The 26,556-nt window shown below is 41.2% G+C and overlaps 1 protein-coding gene across 2 annotated transcripts in view; it reads left to right on the top strand.

Moving 5' to 3' along the window:
• The window catches only part of fgf13a (fibroblast growth factor 13a), a 146,370-nt gene extending 121,218 nt beyond the window's left edge, over positions 1 to 25,152 (top strand). For both annotated transcript variants that reach the window (XM_060926927.1, XM_060926926.1), the window contains exons 4-5: positions 22,468 to 22,666; positions 24,956 to 25,152. In XM_060926927.1, coding sequence (XP_060782910.1) covers positions 22,468 to 22,666; positions 24,956 to 25,092 — 336 coding nt within the window. In that variant the 3' untranslated portion in view covers positions 25,093 to 25,152. The remainder of the gene's footprint in view (positions 1 to 22,467; positions 22,667 to 24,955) is intronic.
• Positions 25,153 to 26,556: the final 1,404 nt, after the last annotated feature.

Below are 26,556 nucleotides of genomic sequence, written 5' to 3' on the forward strand. Positions count from 1 at the left end.
TGACTCTGCTCAGCTTTCTGATTCTGCTACAACCCCGATTCCAAAAAAGTTGGGACAAAGTACAAATTGTAAATAAAAATGGAACGCAATGATGTGGAAGTTTCAAAATTCCATATTTTATTCAGAATAGAACATAGATGACATATCAAATGTTTAAACTGAGAAAATGTATCATTTAAAGAGAAAAATTAGGTGATTTTAAATTTCATGACAACAACACATCTCAAAAAAGTTGGGACAAGGCCATGTTTACCACTGTGAGACATCCCCTTTTCTCTTTACAACAGTCTGTAAACGTCTGGGGACTGAGGAGACAAGTTGCTCAAGTTTAGGGATAGGAATGTTAACCCATTCTTGTCTAATGTAGGATTCAAGTTGCTCAACTGTCTTAGGTCTTTTTTGTCGTATCTTCCGTTTTATGATGCGCCAAATGTTTTCTATGGGTGAAAGATCTGGACTGCAGGCTGGCCAGTTCAGTACCCGGACCCTTCTTCTACGCAGCCATGATGCTGTAATTGATGCAGTATGTGGTTTGGCATTGTCATGTTGGAAAATGCAAGGTCTTCCCTGAAAGAGACGTCATCTGGATGGGAGCATATGTTGCTCTAGAACCTGGATATACCTTTCAGCATTGATGGTGTCTTTCCAGATGTGTAAGCTGCCCATGCCACACACACTAATGCAACCCCATACCATCAGAGATGCAAGCTTCTGAACTGAGCGCTGATAACAACTCGGGTCGTCCTTCTCCTCTTTGGTCTGAATGACACGGCATCCCTGATTTCCATAAAGAACTTCAAATTTTGATTCGTCTGACGACAGAACAGTTTTCCACTTTGCCACAGTCCATTTTAAATGAGCCTTGGCCCAGAGAAGATATCTGCGCTTCTGGATCATGTTTAGATACGGCTTCTTCTTTGAACTATAGAGTTTTAGCTTGCAACGGCAGATGGCACGGTGAATTGTGTTCACAGATAATGTTCTTTGGAAATATTCCTGAGCCCATTTTGTGATTTCCAATACAGAAGCATGCCTGTATGTGATGCAGTGCCGTCTAAGGGCCCGAAGATCACGGGCACCCAGTATGGTTTTCCGGCCTTGACCTTTACGCACAGAGATTCTTCCAGATTCTCTGAATCTTTTGATGATATTATGCACTGTAGATGATGATATGTTCAAACTCTTTGCAATTTTACACTGTCGAACTCCTTTCTGATATTGCTCCACTATTTGTCGGTGCAGAATTAGGGGGATTGGTGATCCTCTTCCCATCTTTACTTCTGAGAGCCGCTGCCACTCCAAGATGCTCTTTTTATACCCAGTCATGTTAATGACCTATTGCCAATTGACCTAATGAGTTGCAATTTGGTCCTCCAGCTGTTCCTTTTTTGTACCTTTAACTTTTCCAGCCTCTTATTGCCCCTGTCCCAACTTTTTTGAGATGTGTTGCTGTCATGAAATTTCAAATGAGCCAATATTTGGCATGAAATTTCAAAATGTCTCACTTTCGACATTTGATATGTTGTCTATGTTCTATTGTGAATACAATATCAGTTTTTGAGATTTGTAAATTATTACATTCCGTTTTTATTTACAATTTGTACTTTGTCCCAACTTTTTTGGAATCGGGGTTGTACAATGAATCCTCATTTGCATGACCAAAAGGGTGACTAATAAAACCCTAGTGGTGTGTGTGTGTGTGTGTGTGTGTGTGTAGCTCAGTTTAAACTCCATTAATATTGGCACCCATAAATAGCCAACATTTTGCAAAAGAAAGAAGAAAAAAATTCAATGTTAAGCAAACGCCATATAGCAATGAGTCTCTAGATTTGAAAACTAACTACAGTAGCTTTGAAATCTGAAGTGGACAGTCAACATGCATATACTTATGAAAAGAGCTAAAAAATATTGTGCATGGAGGAGTGGTCCACAAGTGTATCAGCATTTTTGGACAGTACAGGGAGAGAGTATAGTTTTGAAAACAGCATTATTATTTATTTTTATTTTTTACAGAAAAGATGGCACTCAGAAAAATACTGTGTTGAGAGCTTCTGAGTGGTGCAACAGAAAAAGCATTCACCCTGTTTTCTGGAGATCATGAGGTTCAAAGTCCAATGATGAGAGCAAAATTGGTTGTGCTCTCTGGGTGGGTGGGATGGCATACTCTCTTCCCTGTCAATCACAGCAACTCTAGCCAGTCATGGGTGTCAGTGAGCACATGTACATTGCCTGGGCAAAAATAAAGAGTCGCCATTTGGATTTACATAAGCAAATACTTTAGATTTACTTTGATTAGATAATTACTGCAGTAATTATCTTATCATGGCATGGTGATGTAGTGTTTAGCACTGTCGCCTCACAGCAAGAAGGTTCTGGGTTCGAGTCCAGTGGCCAACGGGGGCCTTTCTGTGTGGAGTTTGCATGTTCTCCCTGTGTCTGCATAGGTTTCCTCCGGGTGCTCCGGTTTCCCCCACAATTCAAAAACATGTGGTTAGGTTAACATGGGGCGGCCTTGGGCTGGGGCGGCCTTGGACAAGGCATCTAACCCCCAACTGCTCCCTGGACACTGCAGCATAGCTGCCCACTGCTGTGTGTGTGTGTGTGTGTGTGTGTGTGTGTGTGTGTGTGTGTGTGTGTGTGTGTGTGCGCGCGCGTGCGCACTCATTGCTCACTTGTGTGTGTGCGCGCATGTGTGTGTTCACTGCTTTAGATGGGTTAAATGCAGAGGACAAATTTCACTGTGCTTGAGTGTACATGTGACAAATAAAGGCGGCTTCTTCTTCTTCTTCTTCTTCTTCTAGCTGGCAACAATCATTTTAACCCTAATTGATGCAGTGAGCAGCTTCTCATTTCTTAAACAATCATGTCGAAAGACATATCCCATGGTCATCGTAAAGATGTTAGTATTGCTGAAATGACTAGAATTGGGTTAAGAACTGGCCAACACATTATTAAAACCTGGAAAGACAGTGGCAAGCCATCAATTTCGCGGAAGAAATGTGCTGGAAAAAAAATCTTAACTGACCATGAATGGAAATCACTTAAGCACTTGGTGAAGTTGAATAATAAGACAATGTTCACTGTATTTAATAATGAAAGAAAAATTGTTTCCATCTGCACAATGTGACAAAAAACTCACAGGATTGGGACCAAACAGCTTTGTGGCCATAAGAAAACAGAAATAGAAATGGCAAAAGATTGTATGGTCTGATGAGTCCAGATTTACTCTATTCCAGAGCAATGGAGGCATCAGGGCAAGATGGAAAGCACATGAAGTTATGCACCCATCATGCATAGTAGTCATTATACAAGCCTCTGGAGGCAGTATTATGATCTGGGGTTGCTACAGTTGGTTAGCTTGAGGTTCAGCAATGTTATGTGGCAATAAAATGTCGTAAAAAGTCAGCTGACTACCTGAATGTACTGAATATTCAGGTTATCCCATGAATGGATTTTTTTCTTCCCTGATGGCATGGGCATATTCCAGGACGACCATGCCAGGATTCATTAGGCTCAGATTGTGAAAGAGGGAACATGAGGAATCATTTTCACACATGAATTGGCCACCATAGAGTCCTGACCTTAACTGGTTGGTCTTACTTCCGTTTCCGGTTGAGAGTATGCTGTGCGCATTTTGGCTGCCGCTTCTCACTGTTGTTTTTTTTCTTCTTTTTTCTCCCTTGTGTTTTTCTTTTTGTGATTGTATGATTTGATGTTTGTTCTTTGTTTGAATGTTCTTTGGGTGTTTTGTCCATCGGTTGTGGCATGGCTGTAGACCCAGTTTTGGGCATTGGTTCCCTTCGGGCCTTGGTCCCCCAAGGGTGATGCCTGTGCTCCTAGCTGTGGACTGCAGTGAGCTTGTTGCTCTTTTTGGCATTAGGATTGTCCGGCGCTCTGTGCGGCAGTGCTTCTGTGCTTGGTGCGGTGTTCTGAGCGATGTTGCCCAATGGCGTCATGGTGGCTGTGCAGGTAGTTTGGGATATACCTGCACTCTGTGCAGTGGTGCTTTTGTGCTCGCTTTGTGGGTCCATGGTGTGGTGTTCTGGGCGATGTTGCCCGGTGGCGTCATGGCAGCTGTGCAGGCGGTGTGGGACATACCTTTGTGTGCCTTTTGGCGGGACTGTGGGCAGCTACGTCACTGGAATTACATCCTGACTTTCTTTTGGTGGACTCCCCCCTCCAATTGTAAAGTGACCTTGGTGTGAGAAAGGCACTATATAAATTGAAATTATTATTATTATTATTATTATTATTATTATTATTATTATTAACCCAATTGAAAGTCTTTGTGATGTGCTGGAGAAGACTTTACAGAATGGTTTGACTCTCCCTTCATCAAGACAAGATCTCAGTGAAAAATGAATGCAACTATGGATAGAAATAAGCAAATGCACATTGGAATCAAAGCTAAAGGCCAGCCACCAAAATGTAAGTGTGCAATTTTTTTTTTGTCTGGGCAGTGTATGTGGAAGATATCAGACAGTGATTTGCTTTGAGTGTGCCAAGCTGCCCTGTGATGCAGCATGAGCAGCAGTTCAAAAAATGTGGTTGGCTGGCTTCACGTGTCTTGGAGGAAGCACATGTTAGACTTCACCCTTTCTGGTTGGTGCTGTTGTATGAGAGAAGAGAGCAGGTTGGTGGGTGGGAATTGGACCATATTTGGTTTCAAATTGGAGGGGAGAATTAAAATAATGTTTTGAAATAAAATTATGTAGCCTCAAGTGTCACTCACTGCAAGTAATTCAGTTTTATTAAGTGTGCCAATAGTCTGAGCAGATGCCCACCAGCAAGTGCTTTAAAACCTCACTTCTAAGTGTGTAGTACTAGATCTGTATACTCTCTCTGTACGGTATATAGCCTCTGTGCATGAAGTTGTGTGCATGTGTGAAAAGGAGAGGGAAAAAATCAAGAGAAAGTTTCAAAGAGAAACAGATAGAGTATGTGTGGGCGAGTCAGAATGTACGCAATGCAAATGTATTCAACTATCAATGTGACAACAAGTGGGAGAGAGATAATCAATTAAAAATGATTCTGATCCCATTTTTAGCTCCTTCCTGCTCTTTCTTTACAGTTCCTGCCCTCCCCTACAGAACTAGGCATGCTCTCTATGCAGCACCCTTTTCTCTGTGTGTTTGTGTTTATGGGTACACGGATGTGCAACCCTACACCCACCAGCAGAGCTTTCTGTGAAAGTGAGACCAATTAGCACAGCTCCATAGCATTGCCTCAGGCAGATTCAGGACTAGAAAAATTGCACAAGTTAAGGGAACTGCAGATTTATGTTTGTTATATTAATGTGTTTGCTTCTCTGACAGTTGTAAGTAAGTGTTTTGATTTATTTAATGAAATTAAGCATAACTGCCCAGCATTTTACAAAGAAAATCATTTCGGGTTGGGAAAATCTATCTTTGACGCATTAGATATGGTGGTTTATGAACAGTATGCATTCAGATATGGATAATTCATTTAGTGATAAAGGTAGATTTTGTTTGTACCATAAAAAAGGTGTGCAAAGATGTTTGTAGACTATTTGCAGCACTCCTGGTCTGTAATACAGTGCACTGTGATATCTCTGTGATCATCAGGTCTGGCTATATTGTTGGAAGCACTGAGTCCTAAAGCTGTAAAATAGTGGCCATTGCTGGGGCTGCAAATCTAAGTCACTGGATTGTTTTTATAGTTCTCTCTCTCTCTCTCTCTGTGTGTGTGTGTGTGTGTGTGTGTGTGTGTGTGTGGTGGGGAGGGGGATCTGTCCAGGCAGTGTGCACCCAAATACAGGGTTAGGTGGAAGGAAGAATGAATATAAGAGTGGTAAATGAGCAAAATGGAGGTGCCTCTCAGCAGTGCCAGATGGAGCCAAGAGGGACAACGCCTGAGCGGAATAGAGCCTGTCAGCTTTCACTATTTAAATGGATGGAACTAGGGAACAGGAGTGTGAGGGAGAAAGAGGGGGAGGGGAGAAGAAAGCAGTGAGATAGAGCGAGTGAAGAATGGGTAATGGAGATGTGGGTTGAATGGTGGAAATGGTGGACAGAACATAGAGAAATTGAATAAGGGTATTGAAAAAACTATTGCTGAATAAAAAATGACTGGAGGTTGAGATCCCAAAGGTATTAAGCACCATTTGTGAAAATTAAAGGATGAGACAACATTATGGAAATTGAGACAATTGAAAATGCATTGTTCTCATCAGAAGAGCACACTTACAGCAGAATCTCACACACCTCACTTTTCCATGGAGACATATAACCTCTTTCTCAAACACACAAACCCTTATATTTCTCAGCCATGACGTGATTTCTACCTGGTAGGGAAGCCCTTGTAACAAGGTATAAAGATTGAGGGGAGGGGCAATGCAGGATTTCCCTGGTTGCAAAGCGCTAAGCAGTGTGACTGCAGCTGCTGATACAATTATGCATGCAGATAGGATCAGTACCAACACAAAAACAAAGCTTAGCTGACTCTACTTTCTCAAAATTCAAGTACTGTTCATGTCATTTTTAGTCATTTATAAATGCACTGACCAGAATTGTGGCTTACTCTAGTATTTTTAAACCATTTGTTTTTGTCTGAAGGAATATTTAGACTGTCATATTTTGGTGTTTTCTGAAACAGCATTATAGAATTATATCGACTTCACATCAGTGTTGGAGATATTGAAAACACAGCTGTTATTGGTGAATGTTTGCATTTGTCCTGTGATCTCCTGGATTTGGCATGTGTCTAGCCCTAATTGGCAAATTGAACTCTGCAGATCCCTGCACACCATTTGCATGCAGCAGATTACCTCTAAAGGATAGCCACTGCTAATGTCCTCCTCTCCCTGTCACTGTCCCTTCATACTGTCCAATCCAATCCTGTGGATTTTTGCAGCACAGTGTAGATCTGACAGCCTGTGTCTGGCAAGGCACAATGTCTACAGCTGTGTTCCTGTCAGGGTATGTGGGTGCTCAGCTCATATGTGTGAATCATTCGAACAGCCTGCGCGCTCTACACCCAGTATTCAGCACAATGCCAATGACATGACAGAAATGGGGGCTCCCAGAAATTAGCATCTAACAGACATGCAATGAAGGATTGCTTTCAATCAAGGATGTGTTTAGAGAGGCTTTGTTTCAAATATGCTGCGATAATTTAATGTCTGTGAATCTGTGAACACAAGGCTGTTTTACGTAGGTAGAGACATAGCGTCCTAACCAAAAGTTGCACATATCTTGACATGTCCACCGGGGGCATTTTATTTATATATATATATATATATATGAGTTGGAAGAGCACCTTCTAGAGTAGCTATGCGGCTATGCAGACCCACTCTAGAGTGACCGTCTCTTCTGCACTGTCTGCAGACAAAGGTAGATGGTGCTCTTATACAGGTTGCCCTTGCATTCCTTCTGGTTCTCTTCTCAGTGAGCTGTGGTTCTCTTCCCTCTGCACGTCATCTCTGACTAGAGCTCTCTATTAGTCACAATTGTCTGCGATGTATTCCCAGTTGTTAGTGTTGATGTCAGCCACATGTCCCTTTTGCAGACATCTTTGTATCAGAGTTTTGGATGCCCAACTGAGTGAGCTACTGTGCACAACTCCCTATAAAGTATGTCCCTTGGAATTCGACCTGGCTCCATCCGTCGAACATGACCAAGCTACGTGAGGCATCTCAGGCTAAGAAGTGCAACCAAGCTAGCGATTTCAGCACACTTAAGGACCTCTGTGTTAGCCACTTTCTCCTGCCACTTGATTGGGAGGATACATCTGAGACAGTGGAGATGGAAGCTGTTGTCCAAGTCTCACTTCCATATAGAAGCGTGCTGAGTACACAAGCTTGGTAGATACATAGCTTGGTTTTTTCAGTCAGACAGCTATTGTTCCAAACTCACGTGTTCAGCCTGGCCATGAAAGCTGTAGCTTTGGTGATTCTGGAGCTCACTTTGGCATCTAAGGAAAGGGAGCCTGAGATGGTAGACCCATGGTAGGTGAACGAGTCCACTACTTCAAGATGGGAATTATTGATGGTAATCTCTGGTGCAGTGATGGTATCCTGGGCTAAGATGTTTGTCTTTTTCAGGCTGATGGTTAGTCTGAATTCTTTACAGTTGTGAGACAAACAGTCAACTAACAGCTGCAATCCAGCCTCACTGTGTGTCACCAATACTGCATCGTCTGCAGATTGCAACTTGCGTACAGTGTCTTGCAGAAATATTCATCTCCCTTGGTGTTTGTCCTGATTTGTTGCATTACAAGCTGGAATTAAAATGCATTTTTGGGGGGTTAGCACCATTTGATTTACACAACATGCCTACCACCTTAACGGTGCAAATTGTTTTTTATTGTGACACAAACAATAATTAAGATGAAAAAAAACCCCAGAAATCTAGAGTATGCATAGGTATTCACCCCCTAAAGTCAATCCTTTGTAGAGCCACCTTTTACTGAAATTACAGCTGCAAGTCTCTTGGGGTATGTCTCTATTAGCTTAGCACATCTAGCCACTGGGATTTTTGCCCATTCCTCAAGGCAAAACTGATCCAAATCCTTCAAGTTAGATGGGATACGTTGGTGTACAGCAATCTTCAAGTTATGCCACAGATTAATTGGATTGAGGTCTGGGCTTTGATTAGGCCATTCCAAGACATTTAAATGTTTCCCTTTAAACCACCAGTGTAGCTTTAGCAGTATGTTTTGGGTCATTGTCCTGCTGGAATGTGAACCTTCATCCCAGTCTCAAACCTCTGGCTGACTCAAACTGGTTTTCCTCCAGAATTACCCTGTATTTAATGTCATCCATCTTTCCTTCAATCTTGACCAGGTTTCCTGTCCCTGCAGATGAAAAACATCCCAACAGCATGATGCTGCTACCACCATGCTTCACTGTGGGAATGCTGTTCTCAGGGTGATGGGAAGTGTTGGGTTTGCGCTACACATGGCATGTCCCATGATGGCCAAAAAGATCAATTTTAGTCTCATCTGACCAGAGAATCTTCCATCTGTTTGGGGAGTCTGTTACTTGCTGTTGAGCAAACTCCAGACATGTTTTCTTTTTTTTTTTTTCTTGAAGCAATGGCTTTTTTTCAGCCACTCTTCAATAAAGCCCCGCTCTGTGGAATGTATGGCTTAAAGTGGTCCTATGGACAGATACTCCCATCTCCACTGTGGATCTTTGCAGCTCCTTTAGTGTTATCTTTGGTGTCTTTGTTGCATCTCTGATTAATGCCCTCCTTCCCTGGTCTATGAGTTTTGGTGGGCATCCTTCTCTTGTCAGGTTTGTAGTAGTGCTACTGTATATTCTTTCCATTTTGCTATACCTATGCACACTCCAGGTTTCTGTTTTTCAGCTTAATTATCGTTTGTGTCACAATAAAAAAATAAAAAAAATAGCTTGCACCTTTAACATGGTAGGCATGTTGTGTAATACAAATTGTGCTAACTCTTAAAAATCCCTTTTAATTCCAGCTTGTAATGTGACAAAACAGGACAAACACTAAGGAGGATGAATACTTTTGCAAGACACTGTATGAGGACTTCCCTGACCTTTGTTTTGGAGCAGATATTGGATATTGTTGAGTTTCCCATCATCTCTCATGCAAAGAAAAATGCCCTCATTGCAGTCTGCAAAGGCATACTGGAGGAGCATAGAGAAGAACATTCTGAATAGGGTTAGCGCCAAGATGCAACTTTGCTTCACACCACTGTGCACAGGAAAGGAATCTGAGGTTGCACCATTGAATCAAACAGTCCTCATGGAATGAAGTAATCATACTGAGGAGCTTTGAAGGAAAACCAGTCTTGCACAAGAGACTAAAATGCCCACTTCTGCTTAATAGGTTGAAGGCCTTTGTCAGGTCAACGAATGCAATGTACAATGGGTTCTTGACACTTTTGTTGGTGCTGGCGTAATGAGAAAATCATATAGAAAAAGAACCCTTTATTTGTCACATGTACACTCAAGCACAGACTTAAGCACACAGTGAAATTCCTACTCTGCATTTAACACACACATGCACACACAAGTGAGCAATGAGTGTACACACATACCCAGAGCAGTGGGTAGCTATGCTACAGCACCCAGGGAGAAGTTGGGGGTTAGGTGCCTTGCTCAAGGTACTTCAGCCCAACCTCAGACCATGGCTGCCCCATGTTAACATAACCACATGTCTTTGAACTGTGGGGGGAAACTGGAGTACCTGGAGGAAAGCCATGCAGACATGGGGAGAATATGCAAACTCCACACAGAAAGGCCCCTGTCAGTCGGTGGGCTCAAACCCAGAACCTTCTTACTGTGAGGCAACAGCGCTAACCACTACACCACCGTGCCACATATGCAGATCCACTGTAGCTCTGCCAGCTCTGAACCCACACTGTGACTTCGGGTAGACTCTCGAAGTGAGGCTCTGTAGATGCACCAAGATGATGTGGGCAAAAACTTTGCCAACTATACTCAGCAGGGAAATGCCACGGTAATTGTTGCAATCACCCTGTCACCTTTGTTTTTGTATAGGGTGACGATATTGGCATCATGCATGTCTTATGGAACATAGCCTTCCTCCCAAAAGAGACACAGAAGTTTGTGTAGGTGTTTTAGAAGTGCTGGCTTCCCACACTTCAGGATTTCTGGTGACATGCCATCTTTTTCAGGACCTTTTCCACAACCTAGGCAGTCTATAGCTGTGTTGACTACATTTAAAGTGGGCTGGTTGTCTAGTTCCTCCATGACTGAGAGACTGGGCAAGGTGTTCAAAGTTCAAAGCCTGGTTATGTTGGTCTGGGTTGCATATAGTTCCAGGTAGTGTTCCACCCAGCATTCAAGCTGTGTGCTTGGGTCTGTGATGACCTCCTGAAGCTTGATCTTAACCGGTGCAGTCTTTGTGACAATGGGGCCCATGGCTGTTTTAATGCTATTGTACATTACTCTAGCATTCCCACTGTCAGCAGCTGATTGAATCCTTGTACACAGGCTCAACCAGTACTCATTTGCACATCTACAAGCAGTCTGCTGGGCTTTATTGCATACAACTCAAAAGGCATCTCGTGTGGCGGGGAGGAATTCTTTTTGTAGGCTAGTAATGCTTTCCTCTTGGCTTCTGTAACTGGTTGCATCTCCTCCCACTGAGCTTTGAACCAGTCTGCATTTTTGTTTTATTCTACCAAATACTGAAATGGCTGAGGAGTAAGTGGCATCACGAAGTTGGGACCATTTGGTGTCGACATTGCTTCCTCTTAGAGTAGAAGTCTTGATTTTTTTTTTTTTTGGAGGTAGTCTTTAAACATTTGAGACCTTTCAGGGTCAGCAGCATTGCAGGTGTTGATGCATGGGAGACCTTTGGTTTTAATGTTGTGGATTTTCTTTGGTGTCAGTCTAACTTTGCTACAGATGAGGGAGTGATCTGTGTCACAGTCAGCACTGTGATAACTGTGAGTGTGGAGAACACTACTCAGGTCTTTGCACCTGGTGATGACAAGATCTAGCTGGTGCCAGTGGTGAGACCGTGGATGTCTCCAGGAGACTTTGTGGAATTTCTTGCACTTAAAGTAAATGTTTGTGATACACAAACTGAAATGACAGTATAATTCTAACAGTCTCTGTCCATTCTCATTCATCTCGTCAGTGCCATGGTATCCTAAGCAGGATGGCTAGGCTTCATGCTCAGCTCCCACTAGCACATTGAAGCCTCCCAATAGATACAGTCCTTCATTGTTGGGAATTCCAGATAACGCTTCATTCAGTGTCTGGTAGAATTGATCTTTAGCCTCTAGAGTGGAGCAGAGAGTTGGCACATAGATTCTAAAGATATTAATGAACCCTAATGAGGTTGATAGATGGATACCAAGAATTCTCTCTGACCCAACTGATGGGGTTACGACAGATGCAACCAATGAGTTCTTGATGGCAAAACTGACACCATACTGTCCTGTATTGTCCTTTGACAGATCTTGCCAAAAAAAGGTGTAGATTGACTCTCTGATGGAACTGCTTTTGGCAAGGTAAGTCTCCTGAAGGCATGCAATATCTATGTTCAACCTTGTCAGTTCTTTATTGGTGATCGCCATCTTGTGTGCATCATCAATTTGTTGTAGATCATCGGTGAGACCAGGGCACATAGTGTGAACATTCCAATTTGCAAAACGAAGAGTTGGAGTCTTCAAAGTTTTCTTCTGTCTGCTTGGTGCAGGATTACAGCTTGCTTGTCAGAAGAGCTCTTAAGCCCCATGCACCCAGTGGAGCAGACAAGCTGTGGTGGGATGGCGCCTTACTGGCTGGGGGCTGCCCAGCTTGAGGTGGGCAGCAGCCATCCAGTGAGATGCGATGATCTGTCCCACTGTCAGAAGTGACCCCATGCATTCTTCTCTTATGCCAACCAGTAACTGCCACTTCCTGTGTTGTGCCAACTGTTCAGAGTGCTACAAGCCTGGTCAGTGACTATGGAGAACTTGAGCTGCCCAAACATCAAGCTCCCCCTCTCGGTTTTGCTGCCAGGATCCAAAGGAAAGAGTGAACTAATACAGTTTGGTACCAGTGCAGCTACAGTACAGGAGTTGACAGAAGGTGACATGATGTGCCATCCAACCGTCTTAGGGACTCCACTATGGATTTCTGTAGGGTTTGCTCCCTTAGCCTTCTCTTCTCTTGAAGATAACCACAAAGCAGTGGTGCTATTTAATCCATAGCTGGGACATAGTTGACCAGTCCCCAGGGTGTATCCATACAACAGTGGGTCTGCAGGATTAGGTCTTCAGGGAGCTACAGTCTTCCCCTGCCAGAGCCTTGTTAGCACCAATTAAACAACTGGTGGTCCCAGAGTGCGCCACAAGGAGGTGAGGATGGCTTGGTGTAGAGCAGGTCAGGGTACTTCTATTTCATTTTTCAGCTCTACTGGCATAGAACCTAGACCAGGCACAGTAGTCTGCACTGTGACATGCTGTGAACGAGGGGTGACCAAAACCACAGCCACCACTACAGTTGCAACAGGCTGTATAAAAAGCAACTACAGCTACAGGACACACGTGACACAACACAAATATTTACAGGCATTCCATCATATAATATGGAATTTTATATGATGGAATGCCTGTAAATTCCCTTACACCCTATATATATATATATATATATATATATATATATATATATATATATATATATATATATATATGACCTAGCTCAAGAGCCATGACAAAAAGCAAGAATGCAGTATTAAGGCCAAATAACAAGTAATTTATTCTAACAAAATAACAACAATATAGACAAACATAACAAAAAGTGATGGAGGGTGAACATCAGTAAAGTCAGTAGCCTGAGGTGCATGCATGGATGAGTGGACAGTATGATGTGGCATGTTGTATGGAACAAAAACAATGCATGGTGATGGGAGAAAAGAAAGCTCCACTGGGATGAGGGGGAAGCCAGATTTAAAGGTGTGGAGACACCGGGCCCAGGTGTCTCCAATTCCGGCAATGGGCTCCGGTCACGCCTACTGAAACGACACACAAAACACAGAACAGAACACAAACGCAGACACAGACAGGCCAACAGACCCTCACAATATATATATATATATAATTTTTATCCACATTCACTGGATATGAGTAATCGTGCGCTCTGATTAGCTACTTTACTACTAGGCTATCAGCTTATTTACCATGAATAGAGAAAAACAAAGTGGCGGTGCGTGTTGCTGAACCAAAAGAGGATGAAATAAAAACTCTACTTGAAAACACCCCCCCCCCAAAAAAAAATACAAAAACGCAACAAAATATGGAATAAAAGTATTTAATGGTAAGACATATCTTTTTTTAGGTTTTCAAGAATTATTATTATAGCGTTTTTCACAAATTGCTACTGTCATTTCGCTGGTTTATTTACATTCTAAGCGGAAATTATTTGGTCGGACGTTTTGTATAAAGTTTTTATTTATCAAATTTGCAAAAAATAAAAATGCTCTGTTTCTCAAAATCCAGTGATTGTGGATATAATAAAACGGTTATTCCACTCAGTCTCATCGTACATGGCTTACAGCTCACTCGGCTATCAGCTCATGTACGACTCGATTTCATGGAATAACTGTGTGTGTGTGTATATATATATATATATATATATATATATATATATATATATATATACAGTTAGGGCCATAAATATTTGGACAGAGACAACATTTTTTTAATTTTGGTTCTGTACATTACCACAATGAATTTTGAACAAAGCAATTCAGATGCAGTTGAAGTTCAGACTTTCAGCTTTAATTCAGTGGGTTGAACAAAATGATTGCATAAAAATGTGAGGAACTAAAGCATTTTTTAAACATAATCCCTTCATTTCAGGGGCTCAAAAGTAATTGGACAAATTAAATACTTGTAAATAAAATGTTCATTTCTAATACTTGGTTGAAAACCCTTTGTTGGCAATGACTGCCTGAAGTCTTGAACTCATGGACATCACCAGACGCTGTGTTTCCTCCTTTTTAATGCTCTGCCAGGCCTTTACTGCAGCGGTTTTCAGTTGCTGTCTGTTTGTGGGCCTTTCTGTCTGAAGTTTAGTCTTTAACAAGTGAAATGCATGCTCAATTGGGTTGAGATCAGGTGACTGACTTGGCCATTCAAGAATATTCCACTTCTTTGCTTTAATAAACTCCTGGGTTGCTTTGGCTTTATGTTTTGGGTCATTGTCCATCTGTATTATGAAACGCTGACCAATCAGTTTGGCTGCATTTGCCTGGATTTGAGCACACAGTATGCCTCTGAATACCTCAGAGTTCATCCGGCTGCTTCTGTCCTGTGTCACATCATCAATAAACACTAGTGACCCAGTGCCACTGGCAGCCATGCATGCCCAAGCCATCACACTGCCTCCGCCGTGTTTTACAGATGATGTGGTATGCTTTGGATCATGAGCTGTACCACACCTTTGCCATACTTTTTTCTTTCCATCATTCTGGTAGAGGTTGATCTTGGTTTCATCTGTCCAAAGAATGTTCTTCCAGAACTGTGCTGGCTTTTTTAGATGTTTTTTAGCAAAGTCCAATCTAGCCTTTTTATTCTTGAGGCTTATGAGTGGCTTGCACCGTGCAGTGAACCCTCTGTATTTACCTTCATGCAGTCTTCTCTTTATGGTGGATTTGGATATTGATAGGCCTACTTCCTGGAGAGTGTTGTTCACTTGGTTGGCTGTTGTGAAGGGGTTTCTCTTTACCATGGAAATTATTCTGCAATCATCCACCACTGTTGTCTTCTGTGGGCATCCAGGTCTTTTTGCATTGATGAGTTCATCAGTGCTTTCTTTCTTTCTCAGGATGTACCAAACTGTAGGTTTTGCCACTCCTAATATTGTAGCAATTTCTCGGATGTTTTTTTTCTGTTTTCGCAGCTTAAGGATGGCTTGTTTTACCTGCAAGGAGAGCTCCTTTGACCGCATGTTTTCTTCACAGCAAAATCTTCCAAATGCAAGCACCACACCGCAAATCAACTCCAGGCCTTTTATCTGCTTAATTGAGAATGACATAACGAAGGAATTGCCCGCACCTGCCCATGAAATAGCCTTTGAGTCAATTGTCCAATTACTTTTGGTCCCTTTAAAAACAGGGTGGCACATGTTAAGGAGCTGAAACTCCTAAACCCTTCATCCAATTTTAATGTGGATACCCTCAAATGAAAGATGAAAGTCTGGACTTTATGTCCATGTCCATTATATAACTATAACTTGAATATGTTTCAGTAAACAGGTAAAAAAAAGAAAATTTGTGTCAGTGTCCATATATATATATATATATATATATATATATATATATATATATGGGGCGGCACGGTGGTGTAGTGGTTAGTGCTGTCGCCTCACAGCAAGAAGGTCTGGGTTCGAGCCCCGTGGCCGACGAGGGCCTTTCTGTGTGGAGTTTGCATGCTCTCCCTGTGTCCGCGTGGGTTTCCTCCGGGTGCTCCGGTTTCCCCCACAGTCCAAAGACATGCAGGTTAGGTTAACTGGTGACTCTAAATTGACCATAGGTGTGAATGGTTGTCTGTGTGTCAGCCCTGTGATGACCTGGCGACTTGTCTAGGGTGTACCCCGCCTTTCGCCCGTAGTCAGCTGGGATAGGCTCCAGCTTGCCCGCGACCCTGTAGAACAGGATAAAGCGGCTAGAGATAATTTTATATATATGTATATATATACACTGTATATTAACAAACCTGCAAGTATTTTCACTTCCTGGACACTACACAAGCGCAAATAAATTAATTTTTCAAAATAGAAATACTTGCTTCAGTGCAGAAATGTAAACCAACCTCAAGGTACTGACTATCACTAGTGCATGAACATTACAGCAAAAGAGCACTTAGCACATAGCATTAGGTTTTCCAACTCTGTAGTCTTCACTCTGATCTATCTAATGTGCATGGGAGAGATGTAAATAAGGCTTTTAAGAATCAGAAAAAGAGGAAAGTTTCTGGACTCCAGACTTATTGAAGCACTGCAAAAATCATAACTCTTCCCAAATCATAACTCTTCCCAGGCATCTATCCAAGTTAATGAATTTCTTTATTATTCCTGCCTCTGTATGTTAATTCTAAGATCGCATGCCTAAATGAACAAAGACCTGACTAAGTAGTAAACACAGTGTCCTACATCTATAATAATAACAACAACAACATTTGAGAGACTTGTTATACTGCATAACCTTATTCTGGACCCCCCGCTGTTTGTTGACAGCTCATGTCTATACATGATGCAGTTATATGTAGATATATAGGTAGTGCACCAACTGCCTAGGCACATACAGTGGTATGCAAAAGTTTGGGCACCCCTGGTCAAAATTGCTGTTACTGTGAACAGTTAAGCAAGTTGAAGATGAAATGATCTCCAAAAGGCATAAAGTTAAAGATAACTCATTCCCTTTAGATTTTAAGCAAAAACAATTTTTTATTTTCATCTTTTACATTTTCAAAATGACAAAAAAGGAAAAGGGCCCGAAGCAAAAGTTTGGGCACCCTGCATGGTTAGTACCTAGTAACACCCCCTTTGGCAAGTATCACAGCTTGTAAACACTTTTTGTAGCCAGCAAATAATCTTTCAGTTCTTACCTGGGGGATTTTCACACATTTGTCCTTGCAAAAGGCTTCCAGTTCTACAAGTTTCTTGGGCTGTCTTGCATGCACTGCTCTTTTCAGATCTATCCACAGATTTTCAATGATGTTTAGGTCAGGGGACTGTGAGGGCCAGGGCAAAACCTTCAGCTTGTGCCTCTTGAGGTATTCCATTGTAGATTTTGAGGTGTGTTTTGGATCATCGTCTTATTGTAGGACCCATCCTCTTTTAACTTCAACTTTTTTACAGATGGTGTGATGTTTGCTTCCAGAATTTGCTGGTATTTATTCGAATCAATGCTTCCCTTGACCAATGAAATGTGCCCTGTGCCACTGGCTGCAACACAACCCCAAAGCATGATCGATCCACACCCATGCTTCAGAGTTGGAGAGGTGTTCTTTTCCTGGAATTTGGCACCCTTTTTTCTCCAAACATACCTTCGCACATTGTGGCCAAAAAGTTCTATTTTGATTTCTTCAGTCCACAGGACTTGTTTCCAAAATGCATCAGGCTTATTTAGATGTTCATTTGCAAACTTCAGACGCTGAATTTTGTGGCTAGGATGCAGGAAAGGTTTTCTTCTGAAGAATCTTCCATGAGGATCATATTTGTTCAGGTGTTGCTGCATAGTAGAACAGTGCACCACCACTCCAGGGTCTGCTAAATCTTTCTGAAGGTCTTTTGCAGTCAGACAGGGGGTTTTATTTGCCTTTCTAGCAATCCAACGAGCAGTTCTTTCAGAAAGCTTTCTTCATCTTCCAGATGTCACCTTGATCTCCACTGTTTCTGTTAACTGCCATTTCTTAATAACATTATGATCTGAGGAAACAGCTACCTGAAAATACTTTGCTATGTTCTTGTAGCCTTCTCCTGCTTTGTGAGCATCAATTATTTTATTTTTCAGAATGCTAGGGAGTTGCTTAGAGGAGCCCATGGCTGTTGATTTTAGGGATAAGTTTGAGGAGTCAGAGAATTTATACAGCTTTGAAATCTGCATCATCTGACCTTTCCTAACAAAGAATTTGAACAAGCCACAGCTCAATAATCTAATTAAGGTCTGGAACCTTGGTCAAAGTTACCTGAGAACTCAAATGCATTGGGGTGCCCAAACTTTCGCATGGTGTTCCTTTTCTTTTTTCACTCTCCAATTGTACAAAACAAAAATAATACACAAATCTTGCAGAAAACGCTGAAAAGAAATGTGTCATCTTTACCTTTATGCCTTTTGGTGATCAGTTCATCTTCTGCTCACTTAAAGGGCTGATGACACGAACATGACTCTATGCAATTTCTTAAATAAACTATACAACATGGCAAACATGTTAGATTTCTGTTATAATTGCGTGAAAAGAAGCTGTTGTTACGCAAATATCCAACTTTTAATTGCACAGCGCAAGAAAACTGGGTCCGTCGCTCGCGGCCATGTTGTGACGTCAGCGGAAGAACACGCTACGGTTCACTGGCTGTTCTACTCTGGTTCTACTCAATGGAAATGGCGCATGAAAACGCCGGTGAACTCTCTAGTGCTAGCTCTTCCTCTTCTGGGAGTCTAGAATTGTGTTGATCTCTTCCGAATAGAATCTATGATAGCCTACCCTCTTTACCCTTTGCCTCTCATTGCTAGGCGGCAGTTACATGAAAGCCGCAAGCTTTCACAAGCTTTCATATTTTGGGCTGGAAAACTTCAGCAGTATCTGGCAACAGATACTGCTGATGTTTTCCAGCCCAAAATATGTTCAAAACCCACCAAAATCCACTTGAAACTGCCCAACTGGGCGGGAAACCTCCCAATCTGGCAACACTGTGTAGGCAATGCTGATGGTAGTAACACACGTTTGTGCTGAACTGAACACCCAAGAGATTCTTTTAAGCTGGGAAGGGTGTCAAAACAATCCAAATCGAAGTGTTCAGAGCACAGAACGGATGTTGGTGAGGGCTCCCACTTGTCACGAGTGCGCCTGACTTGCTTCACCCACTTCGCATGCAGCTCAGGATCTCTGGGAAACTTGAATAAACTTACCCCATCCTTGTGGGTTTTGGAGCAAAAGCCGGCAACACAACGCGAAGGCATAATAACTATATATATAATAATGTATAATAATGTCTAATAAAAATACTAATAATGATAAACTGAACACCTGCCGCATCAACAACAAACTGGTAAGTTAGGAGGAAGGTTCTTTCACTGACGTCATATAGCTCCTCCTCCTCCTTCGTCTCCTGGGTGCTGCAGCCCAGTCAAATTTGCCCAAATAGCCGCGTTTTTTATCATAACTTGTAAAATAGGCGCCTTCGTGAATTAATATATGGATCATCGGGAGTTACTTTTTATGTTATAAAAGATCGCCAAAGATGTAAAAAACGTGTCATCAGCACTTTAACTGTTCACAGTAACAGACATTTTCAGTGAGGGTGCCCAAACTTTTGCATGCCACTGTACTGTGTACTCTGTGTTTGTGAATCCAGAACTACAGGTGTTTAATAATTTCATTATAGCTACAGCAAATTAATACTCAGGATTTTTATTCCATAGAGAATTCAAAAGGTGGGTACATTTCACAACATGCTTGCCACATTTCTGTGTTGACATTTTCTCTTCAGTGGATTTTCATAATTTGACTGCAATCGTGGAATCACTCTGAAATAGTCATCCTCAAATGGGCCAAACGTATTATAAATCTAAATATTTTGATTGCACTTTGTTTAATTACATCCTATCACTTCCTGAATTTACATCCTATCAATTGTCTAAATTTTAATCTCATCTCATTATCTCTAGCTGCTTTATCCTGTTCTACAGGGTCGCAGGCAAGCTGGAGCCTATCCCAGCTGACTACGGGCGAAAGGCGGGGTACACCCTGGACAAGTCGCCAGGTCATCACAGGGCTGACACATAGACACAGACAACCATTCACACTCACATTCACACCTACGGTCAATTTAGAGTCACCAGTTAACCTAACCTGCACGTCTTTGGACTGTGGGAGAAACCGGAGCACCCGGAGGAAACCCACGCGGACACGGGGAGAACATGCAAACTCCACACAGAAAGGCCCTCGCCGGCCCCGGGGCTCGAACCCAGGACCTTCTTGCTGTGAGGCGACAGTGCTAACCACTACACCACCGTGCCGCCCCGTCTAAATTTTAATTCCGCAGAAATTGTTCTTAAAAATGGGGGGGGGGGACAAAGAAACAAACAAAAAACATTTACAGGTTTTAAAGTAAAGAAGGGAGATGAAGAGTCAACTGAAGAATACACTGTACGTTCTGTACAGTGTGAAAGTGAAGGCTTGGTGCAGAAACTTGCATGCAGTGTAGAAAATAGAGAAAATAATCAACCACCCAACCTCCAGCAGCACTAGCACAAACAAGATCACTGCTGATGCTGTTCAGTTTGTCTATTATACCATTCTAGCCATCACTTCCTGGAAACAATAACAGGGTAATTAGAACCAAGACCACAAAATACATGAACAGCTTCTTCTCCAATATCATTAATCAATCATGTATAGTCTATAGTCTCAATACAATTAAATTGACTGGTAGTATACAGTGCTTTTTCCAGCCATTCATAATGCATGCACTATAATCCTTAAGCACATTCTGTATAGTAAATACACCCATTTGCTTTAGGTATGTATGTAGTTACTGTATCTTTACTTTATGTATATTTACTGTGTATGTATTTATATATTGCCTTTATGTTTGATGATGATGTCTATGATGATCCTCACTATTTGAATCGCACTAACTCTTTGTATATATCTAGTACAAGCGTATTACAATTCCATCTCACCTCTGTGTAAACCGGCACTATTTTTTTCTTTTTTTTTGTTAAATGTCTGTGTGTGAGCATTCAGAATGATACCTTCTACAACAAATTGCTTGTGGATACACACTTCTGAAGTGTAAAATACACTAATAATAGCTGTAGTGAAACAATGGGTTACAACCAATATGTTACTAATTCTGACATTATTAAAATACCATGTGCAGGGGTTTATTCACTTACACATATACATTTGTGTCAGTACACATTGACAAACTTGGTGGGTGGAAAACTGATCCTGTAAGAAGTGGATGCTGGAACATTTCAAGATTTGAAAAAGATAAGGTTGGATGGTGGTAGAATGGTCATCCAACTAAGATCTGAAAACAGAATGTTGCTTGAGTTTGGTTTGTCTTTGGTAAGTTTGTCTTTGTCTTTGGTAGCTAAAGACAAAATGAAAGGATGTGGGGTTATAAAATGCAAAATTATTCTCTATATATGTTATATCACTATTCTCTTCTCTCAGACTGTTGGTTGTTGCTCAGTGCAGTATCCAATCTCCATTAAATCAATATTGTTGCAAGGAAGCTGTGTCTTAATAAGGAACTGTGGCTGTGCAGGTTCAACAAGGCTAGGTTGTTTTAATGTAGTGCTACCAATTTTCACAATTCCATAGAGGAAATTGATTCTTTTAGGAAGACCGCTAGGAATGAAGATAGAGTGGTTATAAAATCCTTCTAGATAAAACACAAGAAGACACTGGAGATTTTATTTTTCAGAAAGAGCTAAAGGGTGAAGGAAAATGAAGGAAATCCAAAACCGAAGGAAAGAGAAAAAGTAATATGAGCCAACTGGGACAGAACAAATTCGGTGCACTCATGTCAGTTAAATGTCCAGTACCAGTCAAAAGTTTGAACACACCGACTTCATTGATAGGTTTTTTCTGTATTCTAACCATTTTCTATATTGTAGACCAATATTGAAGACATGAAAACTATGAAATAGCATGCAGAATATTATATGGAATTATAAACCCCCCAAAAAACAAAATACTGTGAAACAAAATACTTCATATTTTAGATTCTTCAAAATAGCCACCGTTTACCTTGATGATGCTTTGCACACTGCTGGCATTATCTTAACCAGCTTCATGAGGTAGTCACCTGGAATGCTTTTCAATTAACAGGAGTGCCTCATCAAAAGTTAATTAGTGCAATTTCAAGTCTTCTTAATATATTTGAGATCAAATAGTAAATAATAAAAATACAGTAAATAGCCCTATTCCATAACTGTAGTAATCTATATTATGTCAAGAACCACTCAACTAAGTAAAGAGAAATTACATCATTATTTCAGACATGAAATGTCTTTTACATAATAAAAATAAAGAAAAGCCATTGCATTGGAAGGTGTATCCACTGTTGACTTTTGACTGGAACTATATATGCATCAGCGTGTGTATGTGTGTGCGTGCGCATGTGTGTGTGTCTACAGATATATTTTGTGCCTCTATGTTGCTATACCATGCCTCTTCCTTGAACAAGAAGCCCTCTATCTCACCTGGAGAACTAAAAAAAGTGATTTCAACCTCCTGTTGAAGGCCCTCACGCCTACTCTTCTCTCTCCTGTTCTGCAGGAACATTTCACACCTGAGTGCAAATTTAAAGAATCAGTGTTCGAGAACTACTACGTGACATATTCCTCCATGATATACAGACAGCAGCAGTCAGGCAGAGGCTGGTACCTAGGCCTGAACAAAGAGGGCGAAATCATGAAGGGCAACCATGTAAAGAAGAACAAGCCTGCTGCACATTTCCTGCCCAAACCTTTGAAAGGTCAGCTATTCTTTTACAATACCTTGTCCAGGGTTTGCTGTCAGTTTGTTACATGTAATTTTCAATTATTTTTAATAATAATTGGCAAATGGAAGATTTTTTTTAATGTTATAAGCATATTAGAAAATGGATGGAAACAGAAATATTTACTGCAACTGCATGTGCAATGCTGTAACTTCTAAGATCTCAGACTCAGGTAGATCTCATAGCTGGTTTGAATGAGTACCAGATGAAACACAAAAGCTCTCAACAAGAGCTTTTGTTTTAGCTACTGTCATCAGGTTAGGTCTTACTGTGATTTCCTAATCAAGCAGCAGTGCCCATGCATGTAACAGCACATATACAGGATAATCTACTCACCCAACATTGGCTAGCTATAATCTATGCCATAGTTAAAAGGAAAATAATTTTAAATAACACAGATGAAGCAAGCAGAAGGCTTGAATCTCTCAAACCTTCCCAGTATAACCAAGTCTGAAATAAAGAAATACTGAGAAACTCATCAACGCTTCCCATTACAACTACAAACACTCCCATTGCTATTGACTATCAGGAGTTCTCTATAATGCAGATAAATTGGTTTACTATTAATCGATCATTCACTCGCTTCCCAAATTCCAGAACAAATAAATGCCTTCCCTCTTGCCATAGCAAGAAAAAATGATAAACCTTGATCAGCCCTTAATCATTTGATCTTTTAATATAATAATAATAATAATAATAATAATATGATAATGATCCATAACATGAGACTCTCTGATTCCTGTTTGTTTATGCTCACTCTTTCTCTTGACTGGATGCAGCTCTGGCAATCACAGTGTAGCCGGCCTTGTTTTGTGACTGAAACTGAGGCTTTGATTTGTCTGAGCTGGCATGACAACTGCATATAAATTTTGCATAAATTCTAACCTGACACAACACTGACTGTGAATTGCTATTTCAGGTTTCTCAGGAACATCATATTATACTGTATAATTCTCCTCTGACTCAATAATTATTTTTAACAAAAATAATATTTACTGTAGCTTTAAGTTTCCTCAATCAGCTTTTATAATCTGAATTGTAACAAAAATAATTATTTAGGGTTTTTGTTTTTTTGAGAAACATGCACAGGGCTTATAATGATTTTTCATGATGCTGGTATTCCAGAAGACCAATTAAGAAACTGTCACAGTGCTGCAACGTGAACTTCATTATGAATTCTCTCTACAAGGAGTATAAACTTTTACAAAGAGTCATTGACAATGGAGATTGAAAATACTATTGGATACCTCCTTTCCCCCCCAAGAAATACAGTGATCTCTCTGCTGCCATTCTGCCCTATGTCCGTGTTTACATGCTCAAGCAATTTGCCTTCATGAAAAAACTCCACAAAATTGCTTTCAAAGGATGCCATCAACACCTCAGCCATTAATTAGCAAGCCTTTTTCCTTTTCCTAATGCTCAGAGTCATACCAATAGTTGGATATATGGCTTAATATTAATGACAAATTGGTGGTCAGATAGCATCACTGAGTGCACTGATAATGATGAGCCGCCAGTCTCGCTGTCTCCTCCACATCCCCTAGAGAGAAGCTCCATGCACGGTTGCCCTGCAGCCCCGCTAGTACATGAAGTATTGATTCTAACAGCTTTCCACTGAAGTGCTATATTGATTGCATGTTGTAGGAAAAGCAGCTTTTACTGTGGTTAAAGGAAGTCTCCTTTAGTGCTGCAACCATAGTTTAGAAGACGAGTCCATATCTTTTGTAGTTTATAGCTGTGTTCTAAAGTGATCTCCAATTGCATCCTTAAAAGGTTGCTGTGGCTGTAGTTTTTCCTTCCAATTAAGCAGGATCAACACCTGACAGTCAACTGAAGGCCAAGATGAACTGATCACAGGGTGTGGCTCAGGATGTGGCTCCTGCTTAACTGGAATGAAAACCTACAGCAACACCAGCCCTTTGTGGATAAGATTGGACATGTCTGCTTTAGGGGTCCATAGACATAACTGTGCTTCTGAAGCCAGCAGCTTAGGCAGCATATGTTGCCTGCAAAGTGTGTGGTGCAAAGTTCATTTAAAAACAAGTGTTCCTGTTAATGTGTAGACAAGCCGTTAAAACACACTTTTCTTGGCAGAGAACTCCTGATCTGACACTTGGACTGGCAGCAGTCTTGCTCACTGTCCATATGTCTTTTATCTCAATGTTTGTCAGAGTGCCCTAAATACTGATTTTACTGGTTATTCTGTAATATTTGTGGGATTCCTTCAGTGAAGAAGACCCTCTCCCAATTTCTGTCTCTCTACAGTGACTATGTATCGGGAGCCCTCTCTGCATGACCTGACTGAGTTCTCGCGCTCTGGCAGTGGTACACCCACTAAGAGCAGGAGTGCATCAGCTGTCCTTAACGGAGGCAAGGCTGTGAGTCAGAACGAGTCCACGTAGCCCAGCTGCTCTGGCCTGCTTACCCTACGCCTTCACCAAAACCTCCGGATGCTCGTGACTTCACGCAGACTTCTCTCCAAAAGAAAAATAAATCTAATAAAAAAGATACAAACTTTTGGTGTTTCAGAATGAAGACAGCTGACATAGCAACCACACACCTTCTCTCAAGCCTAGTGTGACATTTGATTGGTTTGTTTTGAAATTAGACTGCTGTAGTTTTTAGACTTTTTTCTTTTTTTCACCACAGTAACAGCACCTTGGAAATGAGCAAACCTTGATAATTGTAGCCTTTGATATAACCGGGCATTAGCCCCTCTCAGGTTGGTTCTAGCACCAAACTGAGTCAGGTTTTGTTTTGGTTTTGTCTATAAGAATCACTAGATGACAGATCTAGGGCCTGATCAATCATTTGATGTCCTTGTTAAAAGTTCCAGGCAGGGAGTGAGGGCTGTGACTACTTTGGGTGCAGCAGTGGAGAAAACCCCCACTGCCCTTCAAGTTTCCTCTTTGTGAAGTGGTCATGCAGAAGGGCAGGCACTAGATGGGCTGAATATGAGTGCGCTGGATCAGAAGACTGGCCCTCTCAACTATGGAATTCTTAAAGCCTATATTCTTCTTGCTTCAGAAAAGTGTAGAGTGCAGCCTGTCAGATTCAGCATATGCGGCTTAATGCTGTTTACTAATAGTTTGAATTAGCCGTTAGCATTTATTCCTTCTCTGTTCTTTGTGTTGCTCACCATTTTCAAAAATCATCGTTCTTCATGGCTTTATCAGTAAATGGGGATTCCAGCACACCAAAGATAGAAGTGGAAAAAAGTCCCTTTAAGAAGTCTAACCATGATATGGAAGGATTGACTTAAAGCCAAACACCTCTCCCCAAAAACAAACAAACAAAAAAAAACCCTCCTTTATACTGACAGATAATGTCCACACAGGACATGTTAGTGTTCACTTGTTCATATTTGTACCTGTATACTGTGCACAGATTTTATTTGAAAAGAAAAACAATGTTCCTGGGCGCTGACATCTTACTCTCTCCGAGGTTCAAATATCACACTCTGAGGACAAATCGTGACGTCACCGACTCCAAACATGACTTACCGAGGCTAGTGGATCTCATGGACACTTTGCTTCTAAATTGTTGTAAACAGCCCTAAAGATGCCGAGTGTCAAGCGTTCAGGTATAAAAATAAGCCCGATCATTGATCATTTTATGGAACATGCTTTTGTTTGTTTTTATTCACTGAGAAAAGCGATCTTTTTAGATGGCAAGAATCATGTTGCTATGAGAACGGGATTGTTTACAAGTATCTGTGTTAATACTGCGTGTGTGTTATCTAGCCGAGTGAGATTTAAACTTCATAAAAGTGAAGTCTGTTGATTGACGTGTTTTGTTGCCAGTAAAAATCACATGGTTACAGAAAATTTCTGATTAGATTTTTAGAATTAGAAGCCTTTATTTGT

This window comes from Neoarius graeffei, chromosome 8 (genome assembly GCF_027579695.1).
Source record: "Neoarius graeffei isolate fNeoGra1 chromosome 8, fNeoGra1.pri, whole genome shotgun sequence".
In the NCBI taxonomy this organism is placed as follows: domain Eukaryota; kingdom Metazoa; phylum Chordata; class Actinopteri; order Siluriformes; family Ariidae; genus Neoarius; species Neoarius graeffei.